The sequence below is a fragment of the Tauraco erythrolophus genome, chromosome 8, assembly GCF_009769465.1.
Source record: "Tauraco erythrolophus isolate bTauEry1 chromosome 8, bTauEry1.pri, whole genome shotgun sequence".
In the NCBI taxonomy this organism is placed as follows: domain Eukaryota; kingdom Metazoa; phylum Chordata; class Aves; order Musophagiformes; family Musophagidae; genus Tauraco; species Tauraco erythrolophus.
The window spans coordinates 23675822-23690389 of NC_141472.1; the positions used below are offsets into that span (position 1 = coordinate 23675822).

Here is a 14568-nt window from a genome sequence, read left to right on the forward strand (position 1 = left end):
TGATTTTATGAGAATTATAGTTGGGTTTGTATAGAAAATCAGATTGGTGGCATAAATTAAGGTCATTCCACTCTGAATGTGTTCTTTTTCTGGATCTTTTCCTGGTTTCTGTTTTCCTTTTTTAAATGAAATTTTCTTCTCTTAAACTATGTGACCCAATTATAATTACTTCAGCAGCTGAATTATCGAAAGTTTTAGATGGGTTATTTCATAAATTACAGGTATATAGTCATCCATGATAAGGCATTGTAGTGATCACTGACTTGTATTTCATACATTGCACAGTTGTTGAGTTCCTTGAGGCACTTCAGTTCTATCTGGTTTGTGTGATTTACAAAAAACATTGCATCTTGATTTTTTAAAATCACCCCTGACTTTATTAAAACAATGCATGCTATGTTTAAAAGACATGAAAAATTAGCCAGTTTCTCCTCATTGTCTATGTATTTTATAATGTGCCATTGTTTAACCCGTTTTTAAGGCAGATAACTCTAAAACACATCTATCAGCTTCTTGATCATTCTTGGGCTTAGAATTTTAATTCAGTTTTGAACTGAAGTTCAAAGACCTGAAACACCTGAAACAGTGCTCTTCGCCAAGTGGAGGTAAACATAAGTTTTCTTCTGGTACTTGATATTACGATTTTTAGACATCCAGATTGCAGTAGTTTGATAGACAACAAGCCATAGCGTGCAAGTAAATTATTTACTGTCATAACTCCACTTCCGAGGAGAGTGCTGTCTCCTGTTCTATGTATTTGAGAGCATCACTTTTACATAATTTTATTGACATTGGTATTTCTTTGTGTCAGTCATACAGTTAAAAGTCACACATGTCAGAGTCCTGTCTGACGGAATATATACCAATTTCAAGCCTGTAATCATCTTCAGGCAATATCAATTACTAGTTATTCATATATCTCCTGTTATGTGGATTATTCTAAATGCAAATTAGCAGAAGCAAATGTTGCTGGCTCACATTTTATCGTGACTATAATAATGCATCTGTATTGTAACATACCATGTAGAATGGGATTAGGTTTTCAGTGTGTTTTAGGCTTTGGCTGAGTTTATTGCGAAGATGAGCTTTTATTCAAATTCTTTTTAACCAAATTGCCCTTCATTTTGCACAGGTGTGATGTGTGTTCTTCTAACTAGCGCTCTGTGATGAAAAATCCAGAGATTGAGGTCTCTTTTTGTTTAAACTGTTCTGAAATTTACACTTAAAGTTCTATTAATTTTTAAAATTTTTTGTTCTTTTCTGTTTGTTATTGGTAGGAGCTTAGCGTCCTTATAAACTTTTTTCTGATATCCACATCAAAGTTTTCTTCCTCTAGGTATTGAATTTGTGTTGTGAGGCTATTAAAAAAAAAAAAAAAGAAAAGAAAAGAAAAAAAGAAAAAGTTGCGTTGTTTTCTTTTGTTTTCTTTCCTCTAGGTCTCCTTGGTTAGCTTAGTAGCTCATGCCCTTGGTTTCTCAGAACTCAGTGCAATTAAATCTCTCCGAACATTAAGAGCTTTGAGACCTCTAAGAGCTTTGTCACGCTTTGAAGGCATGAGGGTAAGAAAAAAAAAGAAATAATCTGTAAAACAAATCCATAAAGATATGCCTAATTATAAAATCATGGAGGAACACGGAAGTGCATATCTGCTTTCAAGGCCAACAGTAGCATGTTTGTATTACATATGTTGTTCTTTTTCTATTGGCATTACTTCAATATATTTTAATGTTTTGCATTGAATCTTGTGCTACGTTAAAAAAAATATTTTTACTGCTCTACATATAGTTTTTAAAAAGTGGTTTTTTTTCTGTGCTTATTTACTAGGTGGTTGTGAATGCTCTTACTGGAGCAATCCCCTCGATTATGAATGTACTTCTGGTTTGTCTTACATTCTGGCTAATTTTCAGCATCATGGGAGTAAATTTGTTTGCTGGCAAGTTCTATCACTGCGTTAACACCACCAGTGGTGACACATTCTTACCAGAGGAAGTCAGTAATGCAACTGAGTGTAAAAACCTTACATTCACTGCTACGAATGTTCGGTGGAAAAATGTGAAAGTAAACTTTGATAATGTTGGAGCTGGTTATCTTTCTCTGCTTCAAGTAGTAAGTGTATAAATTTTGATAAATTGATTTTCCAGCTTTAAGTTTGGTAGCAGTAACATTTAATTCCATAATTTTCAGTGTTATTTTACAATATATGAATGGATATGGGATTTGATTTTATAATTGTGTTCTATGAAGCTAATTACTGTTGTTTATGGTAAAGATCTGATACATTCTATGGCAATATATACCAAGTTCCTTTGCACCCAACTGCTAGTACTTTTTCAAGTTCTACAGAAATACAATATCTGGCCAAAAAAAAAAAAAAAATGCAGCTAGGAAGCTAGGATTAGTTTTCTTTATTTGCTTGACCTGTTAAGGCATGCTATCTTAGATTTTGACCATGGTACTCAAATCAGACATGTTCTAGGGCTCATCTGATCTTCAAACAACAAGAGTGCCAACTACTGATCTAGAAAAAGTTTTTAAATTGACTTTTTCTTTTCTCTTCTTTCCCTGTTTATTATTTTTACTAGTCCCCTTCCACTCATTGTCTATTATTTCATGTGGGTTTTTTGGAGATAGATTTTTAGCTTGTTTTTAAACTCTAGATAAGCAGTTGCAGAATTTACTAATGCTAGATTTCTAAGCACAAGCCTTTTTTAGAGGCAGCATTTGTAAATTGAAGCCAATAGGACAGAAACATGTATTCCTGATCAGGTTAACTTGACAAACTGCTGCTGGGAAAATATTTCTGCTCATAAGCAATTGTAATTATTCTCTCTTTAAAAATTTCCAACTGGTGGTATTTAATAGTTAATATTGTGCTAGTAGGCTACCATCCGATTACTCCAGGGAGTAACAGTAGTTATTGCTAAATAGCACTAGGCAATTGCATAAATTAGTATAGATGACTGCAGGACTTTTAGCTTTGTAACATACTTTGTATTGAATGGTTCAGCTATGTAATGTTTCCAGTAAACATATCAGTCATATCTTGTTTTTATTTAATATCATAGCTCACAGGAGTAAGTTTAATGGAAGGCCCACTAGATGAATAAGGAATTGAATGGATGACTATGTCCAAAGACTTAAAGTCAGCAGCTTAATGTCCAAGTGGAAGCCAGTAATAAGTGGGGTCTCTCAAGGGTCTACACTGGAACCAATATTTAGTAGCTTCACCAATTACATAGATAGTGGGATTGAGTGCACCCTCGGCAGTTTGTGGATGACATCAAGCTGAGTTGTGCAGCTGATACACTTATAGAGATGGGATGCTGTCCTGAGGGGCCTTGGCAAGCTTGAGGAATGGGCTTATGTGCACCTCATGAAGTTCAACAAGGGCATGTGCAAGGTCCTGCACCTGGGTCAGGGCAATCTTCTCTATCAGTACAGACTGGTGGATGAATAGATTGAGAGCAGTCCCGCAGAGAAGGACTTGGGGATACTGGTGAACAAAATGTTGGACATGAGCCAGAAATGTTTGCTTGCAGCCCAGAAAGCCAGTCATTTCCTGGGCTGCATAAAAGAAGTGTGGCCAACAGATCAATGGACATGATGCTCCACATCCACTCCACTCGTGAGACCCCACCAGTACAAGACAGACATGGACCTCTTAGAGCAGGTCCAGAGGAGGACTAAGAAAAAGGTCAGAGAAATACTTCTGCTATGAAGAACGACTGAGAGTAGGGGTTGTTCAGCCTGAAGAAGAGAAGGCTCCTTAATATATAAAGGGAGGTGATAAGAAAGATGGAGAGAAAATTTTTCCCAGGGCAACAGTTTTAAACTGAAAGAGAGTAGATTTAGATTGGATATAAGGAAGAATTTTTTTTAATGGTAAGGTGGTGAGACACTGAAACAGGTTGCCCAGAGAAGTTGTGGATGCCCCATGATTGGAAGTGCACGAGGTAGTGAAAAGTGTCCCTGCCCATGGCAGAGAGGTTGGACTAGATAATCTCTAAAGGTCTCTTCCAAGCCAAACCGTTCTATGATTCTATTATTTTCTTAATATTTCTTGGGACTGCTTATCTTTTGGAGTTTCTTCTAGGACTGTTTGCATATTCTCTCTGAAAAATGCCAACCCATGGTGGCTCATTTTTTGGAGTGCTCTTCCAGTTTTTTTGTAGTCAGAGAGTTAGAGCTGAGAGCCTTGTTATAAATTGCAGTCTTTCTGTTATGCTCAGACATTGATTGCAACTGATCCCACATAGAATTTATATTAATTTTCATGAAGATTAGAATTTATTTGGTGTTTAAGAATAAGGGAGAAGTATTCCACAGTAAATTAGTTCCTGTGAATGCTTCACTCGTGTCTTACCAGACTTTTAATATTCTGTTTTATTTTTGTGGGTGCAAATATATTGCAGAAGAAAGTGTTTTATTTAGAATGTTTACAAAATTCAAGCTTTTAGAAAATATTAATAAACTTTGGTTTTAGGCAACATTTAAAGGATGGATGGAGATCATGTACGCTGCAGTTGATTCTACAGAAGTGAGTACAATATAAAGTTTGCTGAGTGAAAATAAATATAAGATTGATGTAATGCTTCTTGAATGGCAGTTGAAATAAAGTAAAGTATAAAGAATAAAAATGTAAAACCTTGATAAATTTTCTGTATAAATCTATGCACTATAAAGTAGTTAAGTGCATATACTTTTAATAGGTAAAAAAATTATAGCAGTAGATCTCCACAAAGTATTACTAATTTAATAAGTCATCTGTAAATAAGAAAACTAATGTTAATTTGTGTCACTGAGATCATACAGATGAGGAAACATTTTTTTCCTATGTCTCCAAAAATAACCCAAATAATCAAATGACATTACCTGCAATAGCTAATCCAGAGCTGCAAATTCTGATGATCTCAAAAGATAAAATGGCTGAATATTACCTGTTTTTCTGTTAATACTGTTATTTGTTTGCAATGGTCCTCTATCCAGCTTCTGATTTACATAAAGTCCATAGGAACTGAACTGCTTTTGAGATTTACACACTTCTGTCAAATTTAGTAGGAATTTTAGTTTCTTTCCCCCATGCTTGTGAACTGCACAACTTGAGCCTGACTGTGCATCTCGAATTTCTTTCATTAAAAAGTAGCACTTTTTAAAAAAAGTTACGGCCTATAAATACTTGAGAAAAGATGGTGGGGAGTTAGGGGAAGGGCTCTTTACATTAGTGATGGGTGATAGAACAAGAGGAAATGGGCATAAGCTTAGTCAGGGGAGATTCAGGTTGGATGTTAGGAAGTATTTCTTCTCTGAAAGGGTTGTCAGCCACTGGAATAAGCTGCCCAGGGGGGTGGTTGAGTCCCCATCCCTGGATGTGTTTAAGAATAGGGTGGATGAGCTACTTGAGGATATGGTTTAATGGGGATTAGGGATGGTTGGACTCGATGATCTCTAAGGTCTTTTCCAACCTAGAAATCTATGAATTACATGAAATACCAAATGTCATTAGAGAGGAACTGGCAGACAGAAGGGGGAGGAATGGCAAATCTGCGTGTGCAACTACAGACACCTGTATTAAATATATTTTTCAAGTTCAAAGATAAGGCAAGTTTATGGTATTCTCCAAAACAGCTGGTTTTCCCCCCTTGTCAAGGAGTTGCTGTCAAGCTGGATGGAACTTGTATTTCTACTCGGTATTCTGTAGTTTGTCTTAACTGTTATTTGTGATGCTATTTTTCCATGTTACATAGGTAGAGAAACAGCCCAAGTATGAGGAGAACCTATACATGTATATTTACTTTGTTGCCTTTATCATCTTTGGGTCATTTTTCACCCTAAACTTATTCATCGGTGTCATCATAGATAACTTCAACCAACAAAAAAAGAAGATAAGTATCACATGTTTCATTTTCACAATGCTTCAGTGTCTGAAATTTCTCATAGTAAGAAAAAAAAAATCAGCTACTATGATTTCCTTTTATTCTATTCAAAATAATGAAATAATATTCTTTGCTTTTTAGGGCATTTAAAGTAGTGTAAACTTACATTGAGTGTCTGAGTGTTCTCCACATCCCTGTACAGCCCAATGATACGTTGTACATCAGAAAGTTATGCACTTACCCTTACAGTGCTGTGACAAAGCTATATGGAAAATGCAGATGGCTTAATTGAAGCAAATAAATGACAGGGAAGACGAGAATATGAAAAAACTGCAAATACCAAAATTGATAAACAGAGAATGTATAGGAGTACTGTAGAGGCCTTCTCCGTTACAAAGAAACTAGTACAGACAAGCTAAATGCTGGAACTACTGCTCTGTGTTGTAAGATCAGAAGAGTTAAGAAACTGTCTCATGAGTTAGTCAATTTGTGAGAAAAAGAAAATTGTAGTTTTTATTTTCAACTGAAATTGTTTCTATTGTTCAAATGAACACAGGATTGCGTCAAGAACTCCAGGAGCATTAAAACAGATTAAATGGCAAATGATGGCGAATTACATTCTGCTTGCTATTTAAACTATAAATTCTCTCTAAGATCTACAGTAGTCTTATTTTTCTGTGCACGTTCCGAGCAGAAGCATACTGAATTTTTTTTTTTTTTTTCAAGTGAGCTAAGTAGTAGAAAGGCAGTACATAATTTCTTCATTTGAGTTTCTGGATGGCTAGTCAAGTTTGATTCATTGTACTGAAAAAAGATATGGCTAGAGTTACTGCAATAGAAACTTCCAGTAAATCTGCTTGCAATTGGAGTATGCAGCTTCATATGTTGCTTCTTCAGATCCTTTGAGTCTCTTATCTGCAGACCCACATAATAGAAAGCCTGAGTTTGTGGTTCCAAACCCAATGAATTCATGCTTCAAGGTGTATGCAATTCCCTTGGAATAAACATCAGGGGCTTCCAGTACTTAAGAGGAAGGTGGTTCAGTTTCTTATCCTTGGAGAAGAAGACTAAGGTTGTATAGATGCTATTGGCATGTTTGACAGTCTGTATGTAACAAGGTGACCTTACTCAGTAATGAGGTGATCGTAAATTCTATTAAGTTCACTTGGCAGACCCTGTCTACTGTAATCATTATGACTCAGAAGGCAGAGAAGGGTTCCTGCTAAAGGTTTGTTTCTGGCAGAATGGTATACACCCCTTGTATCTTTGCAGCTGTTGTAAGTGTCACCAAGAAAGTAAAATACTTCAGGTATCACAAAGGACAACAATTAGGCTGGGAAAAAATCTATCTACATGCTATTTTTCAGTTTCATGTAGCAAATTAGCAAACATTAGTCACCTGTCTTTTGAATTTATAGATGAACCTGTGCTCATAGAAATACGCAGATCACGCAGTGCGTGGCTACCCAGCAGTATTTTTCTTGTCTTTGTTCTGCCTTCCCATCACTGAGATCTCTCCATTTTGGGCAATGTTGTTGGGATACGAATGGGAAACACCTCATGTTGCATTATACTGTCCCTGCGTAGTGTCGTGCTTTTAGGCGGATCCAGCAACTAAAACTCACACAGTCTCTCCTTCTCCAGTAAAGTAGAGAGGAGAGAAAAAAAAAATAAAGGGACTGAGAGTTGAGACAAGAACAGAGGGAGCACCCACCAACCATGGTCCTGGGCAAAACAGGCAGGGCTTTCTCAAAGCAAAACAGTTTATTAATGGTTACTTAGAAGGACAAAGGGAAACAAAACCGGTTACTCGAGAGGACAGAAAGAAACAAAACCAGATCTTAAAACCGACACCTTCCCCCCCCCTTTTCCTTTTCCTCCTGGCTCTACCTCCTCCCCCCAGCAGCACAGGGGGCAGGGACTGGGGGAGTGCAGGTCAGTTCATTCCGTGCTGTTACTGCTGCTTCTTTCTTAAAGGAGAAGGAGTCCTTACACCCTTTTCCCCTGCTCCAGTGGATCCCCTACCCACGAGGAAAAATCCACAAACTTCTCCAGCGTGAGTCCAGCCCACTGGAAACAATCCTTCCCCACAGATTGCTCCAGTGTGGACTTTACCACAATCTTGGATACTTAGGGAGTTGTAGTCACTCGCTCCGGCGTGGGTCGTCACGCAGACTCCAGATGCCTCTCTGCCTTGTCGTGCACCCCAACATGACCATCCTCAGGCTCAGGCATCTTCTCCCCACGGGCTGCGAGTGGGTCTCTACTCCACCAAGGCCGTCCTGGTTGCAGGGGGGCCGCCTGCTATCTCACCATCAGCCGCAGGGGAAACTCAGCTCCGGCACCTCCTCCCGCTCCATCCTCACTGACCTGGTGTCGATGCGGCTGTTTCTCTCAGATCTCAGTCCTCTCCAGGTGAACTCAGCCCAGTGGGCACCCCGGGAGTGGGGTGCCCCCGAGTTCCCCAGCTGGCTCCGCCGCCGCCATTCTCCGTGGGCGGCTCCAGCCCGACGCAGGCAGCTGCCCGGCCGGGAGCCAGGGAGTGGGGGCAGTGCCCTCCTCCCTTCTCACTCCTGGGCAAAGCACCTTTTCCGGTTCCTTTGTCCCGACTTAAATAGGGCAATTTGCAGAGGCGCCCTATTGGCTCAACCCCGAGGGGGATGGCAGTCTGATCTGGTGGCCAGAACCAAGCCTAACCCGGTTCCAAAACCGGGGAGGTCTCAGGGAGCAAAACCCCTCTCCTGCCACCAGAACCCCCACCCCCTCCACATCAAACCATGACACGTAGTTAAACCGTGTGCATTTCTTTGGTTCCTGTGTGCATCCTACTTTTATTACATTAGTTCCCATGGAGAAAAAAAAAATGTTCCACTAGCTGTCAGATTCCTAATAGTTAGGGTCCTCAAAGACATATAAGATATATCTCATCTTGAGACTGCTGTTCCCGCTATGGACAGCACACTGAGACAGTGATGACTTGTTCACGCTTGATAGCCATTACATCAATAAGGCAGCAGAAGAAATCGCAAGTTCAATTCTAGTTCCTTTATGGTTTTGGTTTTTAATTTCCAACTGGGTAAAATCTCCTGAGAGAGTCACATCACATTTCCACCATAATGAGTAAATTAATTTCTTGTTTTTCTTCCAAACCCCTTACTCTCAAAGAACTAAATTTTACTTGAGTATTTGGCGTATGAAGAGAGCATGCTAAACAAGATCTCTTTTGACTTCTAGATATTCATGTCTGTATGTAGCTACAGCTGAAAGTCTCAAACACATCTTTATCCAGATTCATCATTACTTTCTCAATAAGATTGACACTACATTTGACAAAGTCAGTGTGACAGAGTCACAGAATCACCTGCGACTCTGAAATTCGTTTCCAAATGCCACTGCTTTGGCATGATGTGTACCTGAAATGTACTTAGAGACAAATGCATGAAAGAAAAATTGAAAGAAACAAGTTACTTGTCAACATAAATTGTATTTCTGACAGGCGTTTCCATATGTGTATTACACATATCAGCCTAGACACCGTTTTACTCAGGCTGCTGTCCTTTTATTCAGGCAAGAAACCTCAGAGTAAGCCCGTGCTTGTGATGATCTCTGTACAATGTAGGGGGACAATCAAACCTCGTATACGTAGTAGAAGTATTATTGTGGAAAAAGAACATCTGAACTGAGATACCTATACTCAAATGATAAAACCATGCGTCCTGAAAAGTAACATCAGTAATTTCTTTTTCCTCATATGGTTTCCCTGAAGGCATATCATCTCTTAGTGAATCTTTCTACCTTTGAAACTTTTTTATTTCTGGTTGATTGATTTACAGTGTGGTATTTAGATTTATAAGTATCTATGCAATGTATATTTTTACATTTAATTTAATTGAACTAATCAGGTATGTGATTTTTTTTTTTTAATAGCAAATAGAAGTTCTGGGGGTTTTCTCTGTTCCTTAATTTGTTTTATTTTTCCATTAAGGCTTGTCAGATATTTTAACAACCTTTGATATAATTACTATACTTTGGTTTTGGTAGCAATCTATAAGAATGAATACATGGTTCATAAAACTATGTTCTGCAATGCTATGAATTAATGAATTTAAAGACGTGACTGTAATCAGCTCTATTTTTTATTATTTTTACCTTGGAGGTCAAGACATTTTCATGACAGAAGAACAAAAGAAATACTACAATGCAATGAAGAAGCTGGGATCCAAGAAACCACAAAAACCTATACCTAGGCCAGCGGTAGGAATGCGTGCTATTCTTGTATCATCTACGTTTGGGAATAAATCATAGCAGTAAATTTCTCCCTTAACTCTAAAATGGCTTAGGCCTAATTCAAGTTAGCCCTTCAATCTGAATTGAAACATGAATTGATTTCTGTTCTGCAGGAAAAATCTCTCATGTTTGTTGTGCCTGAGGAAGTAGATAATCAAAGATTCTGAATAGAAGCCTATTGGGTTTTGAGGGGAAAACTTAGAGCTGGCAAATAAAGAAGTTACTGAAAAGTGCTTTCCTTAGATTTTTTTTTTTTTTCTTCAGCCTTTTGCTTGGTTCTATATTTTGGGGAAGGAAGAAGGATATGAGATGGAGGAACAGGGTGTTCATTATGTGCAATATAGCATCATCTTTTCTTTTTTCTTCCCTCAGAACAAATTGCAAGGTCTGGTGTTTGATATTGTAACAAAGCAAGCATTTGACATCACCATTATGGTTCTCATCTGTCTTAACATGGTCACCATGATGATAGAAACTGATGACCAGGGTGAACTGATGCAAAATATTTTGTACTGGATTAACTTGGTCTTTGTCGTCCTTTTCACTGGGGAATGTGTCTTCAAACTGTTCTCACTCCGTTATTATTACTTCACCATTGGCTGGAATATTTTTGATTTCGTGGTTGTTATTCTTTCAATAGTAGGTAAGAAAATCTTATATTCAAAATGAAGTATAGTAAGATATGTATTAAGCGCTCTAACTCTGTCAAGTTTTGCAGATTAGAGGAAAGAATTTTAATTTCTCCTGAAAAGCATACTTTAGAGTAGTAACTTTCTTAATAATTCTTCATCAATCTTAATACTCCTTTTTTTTCCCCCTAAGAGTTCTGGGAAAAAAGCTAAAATTACCCATAGCAGATAAAATTTATCTCCAATAATAATTTTCACTAATTCCACAGATAGAATTGTTCTTTATACATACTCCGTTGTGGAAAATTTAATCTGTGATAAAATGTTACCCTTTTAATTTTATTTTTATGTTTCACAGGTATATTTCTAGCACAGGTGATTGAAAAGTACTTTGTGTCCCCTACTTTGTTCAGAGTTGTACGACTTGCCAGAATCGGCCGAATCCTGCGCCTCATTAAAGGCGCTAAGGGAATCCGCACTCTGCTTTTTGCTCTGATGATGTCTCTTCCCGCTTTGTTCAACATCGGCCTGCTGCTGTTCCTGGTCATGTTTATCTATGCGATATTTGGCATGTCCAACTTCGCCTATGTTAAGAAGGAAGCTGGTATAGATGACATGTTCAACTTTGAAACGTTTGGCAACAGCATGATCTGCCTGTTTCAGATTACCACGTCTGCTGGCTGGGATGGTTTGCTCGCCCCAATTCTTAACAGTGGGGAGCCAGACTGTAACCCTAACAAACCTCATCCAGGGAGTTCTGTGAAAGGTGACTGTGGCAACCCTTCCGTTGGGATTTTCTTCTTTGTCAGCTACATTATCATATCATTTCTGGTAGTGGTGAACATGTACATTGCAGTGATTCTGGAGAACTTCAGTGTTGCCACTGAAGAAAGCGCTGAACCCTTGAGCGAGGATGACTTTGAGATGTTCTATGAAGTCTGGGAGAAGTTTGATCCCGATGCAACACAATTCATAGAATATAGCAAATTATCTGACTTTGCAGCTTCTCTGGATCCTCCCCTTAATATACCAAAACCAAACACAATTCACCTTATTGCAATGGATCTGCCCATGGTAAGTGGTGACAGAATTCACTGCCTTGACATCTTGTTTGCTTTCACAAAGCGTGTTTTGGGGGAAAGTGATGAGATGGATACCCTCAGAATACAGATGGAAGATCGGTTTATGGCAGCCAATCCTTCTAAAGTCTCCTATGAACCAATTACAACTACATTAAAACGAAAACAGGAGGAAGTGTCTGCTACTATCATTCAGCGTGCGTATAGACGTTATCTTTTAAGACAGTCAGTAAAGAAACTTTCATTTATGTATCGCAAAGATGGAGTTGATCTCCTTATCAAAAAAGATACGGTTATTGATAAGCTAAGTGAAAACTCAACTCCAGAGAAAATGGATATGTCTGCAGCCACCACATCTCCACCTTCTTATGAAAGTGTAACAAAACCAGAAAAAGAAAAATATGAAGATGATAAATCAGAAAAAGAAGATAAGGGGAAAGACAGAAAAGGAAATAAAAAGTAAAACACATAAAGAAGTTGTCTGTGATGAATGTTCACAAGCCTGAGAAGATGACATTTTTTCAACAGCACTCTTATTGGAGGATTATGCCAAAATTACAAGTTTTTATATATTTACCCACTGATACACTCACTGCCTGTACCAAGACAATGACTCTTCACTAGCAAACTCTGACTGTAACAGGGAAACAACTTTGCCAGAAGAATAGTTTTTGTTATTAGATGGTACTACCATGGAGAGGAGACACAAAATTTCTACTTGGACTGTAGGAATCCTTAATGGAGTGCACATTTACCAGTCCTACTTAGTCTGTGTTTTTGTGGAATACGTGTATCCACTGTGTACATTTCATCTCCTATGTATATGTGTGTCAATTTTTTTTTCACAATCTCAATTTGCTTTAATTCACATAGTGCTATTTGTAATTCTGCTGTGCTGAGAAAAAAACCTAAATACTCTTGCAGAGGAACACAAATGTCAGGAATACATAATTATGGCATCATAATGTGAACATAGTTCTCTTCAAACCACTTTTAAAAGCAGAGAACCAAGATTCCAGATTATTGACCCTCAGGATCTAATTCAAATCAACAGCAAATAATAAAAAAAAACAGAGTATAGATAGAGAATTTATCAGAAAACAAAATAATAATTTTCACAGAAAGACATTAGTAGTTTAGTTTCTTGGTTTTAATATACTTATGTTCAATACTTTTCAGTGATTCTTAATTTATTATATAGTCCACTTCAGATACAGTGATTTAAGTAAATGATCCTAGACATACAACTCCCATTTTGAAAAACGTGAAACTATGAAAAAAAACATAGTTACTTTCAGAGTCCAAGATATCTCTTAGTTCCTGAGAGATTTAAATAGTTCTTTTAGCAGAAAAGCTACGAACACCAAATTGTGCCTACAGGGAATTACGAAAATACAAAAACTGTAATATGTTTTCTTTTTTTAGCTGTAGACCCTGAGATTTCTTGAGTTGCTTCAATACGTCATTCCAAAGTCTGTTTCTACACTTCTTACTTCTCATTAATATATCCCACTTAGGAAAATAATCAAAGCGTGTATAAATTGATAGCAAAGTACTTTTTAGGACAGATACTACCTTAACGTATACCTCAGGCTTAAATTTCCGTGCTTGGGAAGGGATGGGTCATGCCAGAGGCACGAAATATGTACATCAGAGGTGGTTTTGAACCCTAGTGGCACTTAAGTCACTACTGTATGTAGTGCAATCTTCTGGACGTACTTAAATCAGCTTTGTCCTGCATCGTGGTTTAGATGACTTTTTATCATCAAGGCTGACACTCTATGTATTAGTGAAATATCCTCTGTTATTTAATCAGTTGTTTTATGCAGTGGTACCTGTTTGAACAAAGAGACAATGACCTAAGTACTATATTTATTGCATCAAATATGTACCCTGGTAAGTGTAGCTTATAATGTGTCAATAGATAATACAATATATTCTGTAATACTCCAAACAATTGGGAAGCTTTAACTGATGCATGCTTGCTGCTATTATCCTACAGCTGTTAAAGTCTAAGACGGGAGGACATGTGAGTGGTATAAAGGAAAAAAAACACGTTTGGCAAGACCCATCATTCTGCATACCAGTAAGAAATAGTTTGTTGCTATTATAGATTTTATTTGTTTGAGTTTTGTAATCAGCAAATGTGCAGTAAATAACCAGACTACACAGGACAAATATATTGCTTAAAATGTTGGGCTAGAAAGAAACTTTTATAATATATATCTATTGATCTATTCTTGTTATTTTGAAAATGGTTTTATTTTATAACATTTTGTACTTATTATGAGAAACTACACGTATCTTCATGTTGTTAGTAATTTTTATTGCTGTCTATCTGTGACACTTTATTGTTGAGAAACCTAAGTGAATGGGAAACAATGTGAATTGGTAATTGCAAGTTTCCGCTAATTATATTAAACATATTTTAATAAGGAATAATTTTAAAATAAATGGACAGTACAGTTCTTTTTCTGATCAGTAGGTAGGTCCTTGTATGTGAAACAAGACACAATGGTTTCTTTCGAAGTTATAATCCTGTCTGTCAATGTTCGGAGTAATCTTAGTCATAGAAACATTGCCCTTCCCCAGTGTTAAGTCTCACATTATCCACTTTTCTTGTTGATTCATACTGCAGTAGTGGTGGTTTAAATATAATTTTTTATTGAAAATCTTTCTTCATGAGAATGAATAATGAGC

General features: G+C 37.4%; 1 protein-coding gene across 20 annotated transcripts in view; it reads left to right on the top strand.

Moving 5' to 3' along the window:
- The window catches only part of LOC104382913 (sodium channel protein type 2 subunit alpha), a 55551-nt gene extending 43220 nt beyond the window's left edge, over positions 1–12331 (top strand). For 14 of the 20 annotated variants that reach the window (XM_086615940.1, XM_086615943.1, XM_086615941.1 and 11 more), the window contains 7 exons: positions 1437–1559; positions 1825–2106; positions 4484–4537; positions 5745–5882; positions 10023–10127; positions 10533–10803; positions 11148–12331. In XM_086615940.1, coding sequence (XP_086472066.1) covers positions 1437–1559; positions 1825–2106; positions 4484–4537; positions 5745–5882; positions 10023–10127; positions 10533–10803; positions 11148–12331 — 2157 coding nt within the window. Of the gene's footprint in view, positions 1–1436; positions 1560–1824; positions 2107–4483; positions 4542–5744; positions 5883–10022; positions 10128–10532; positions 10804–11147 lie in introns of all 20 variants that reach the window. The other 6 variants (XM_086615947.1, XM_086615961.1, XM_086615946.1 and 3 more) reach the window with 1 other exon arrangement.
- The last annotated feature ends 2237 nt before the right edge of the window (positions 12332–14568 follow it).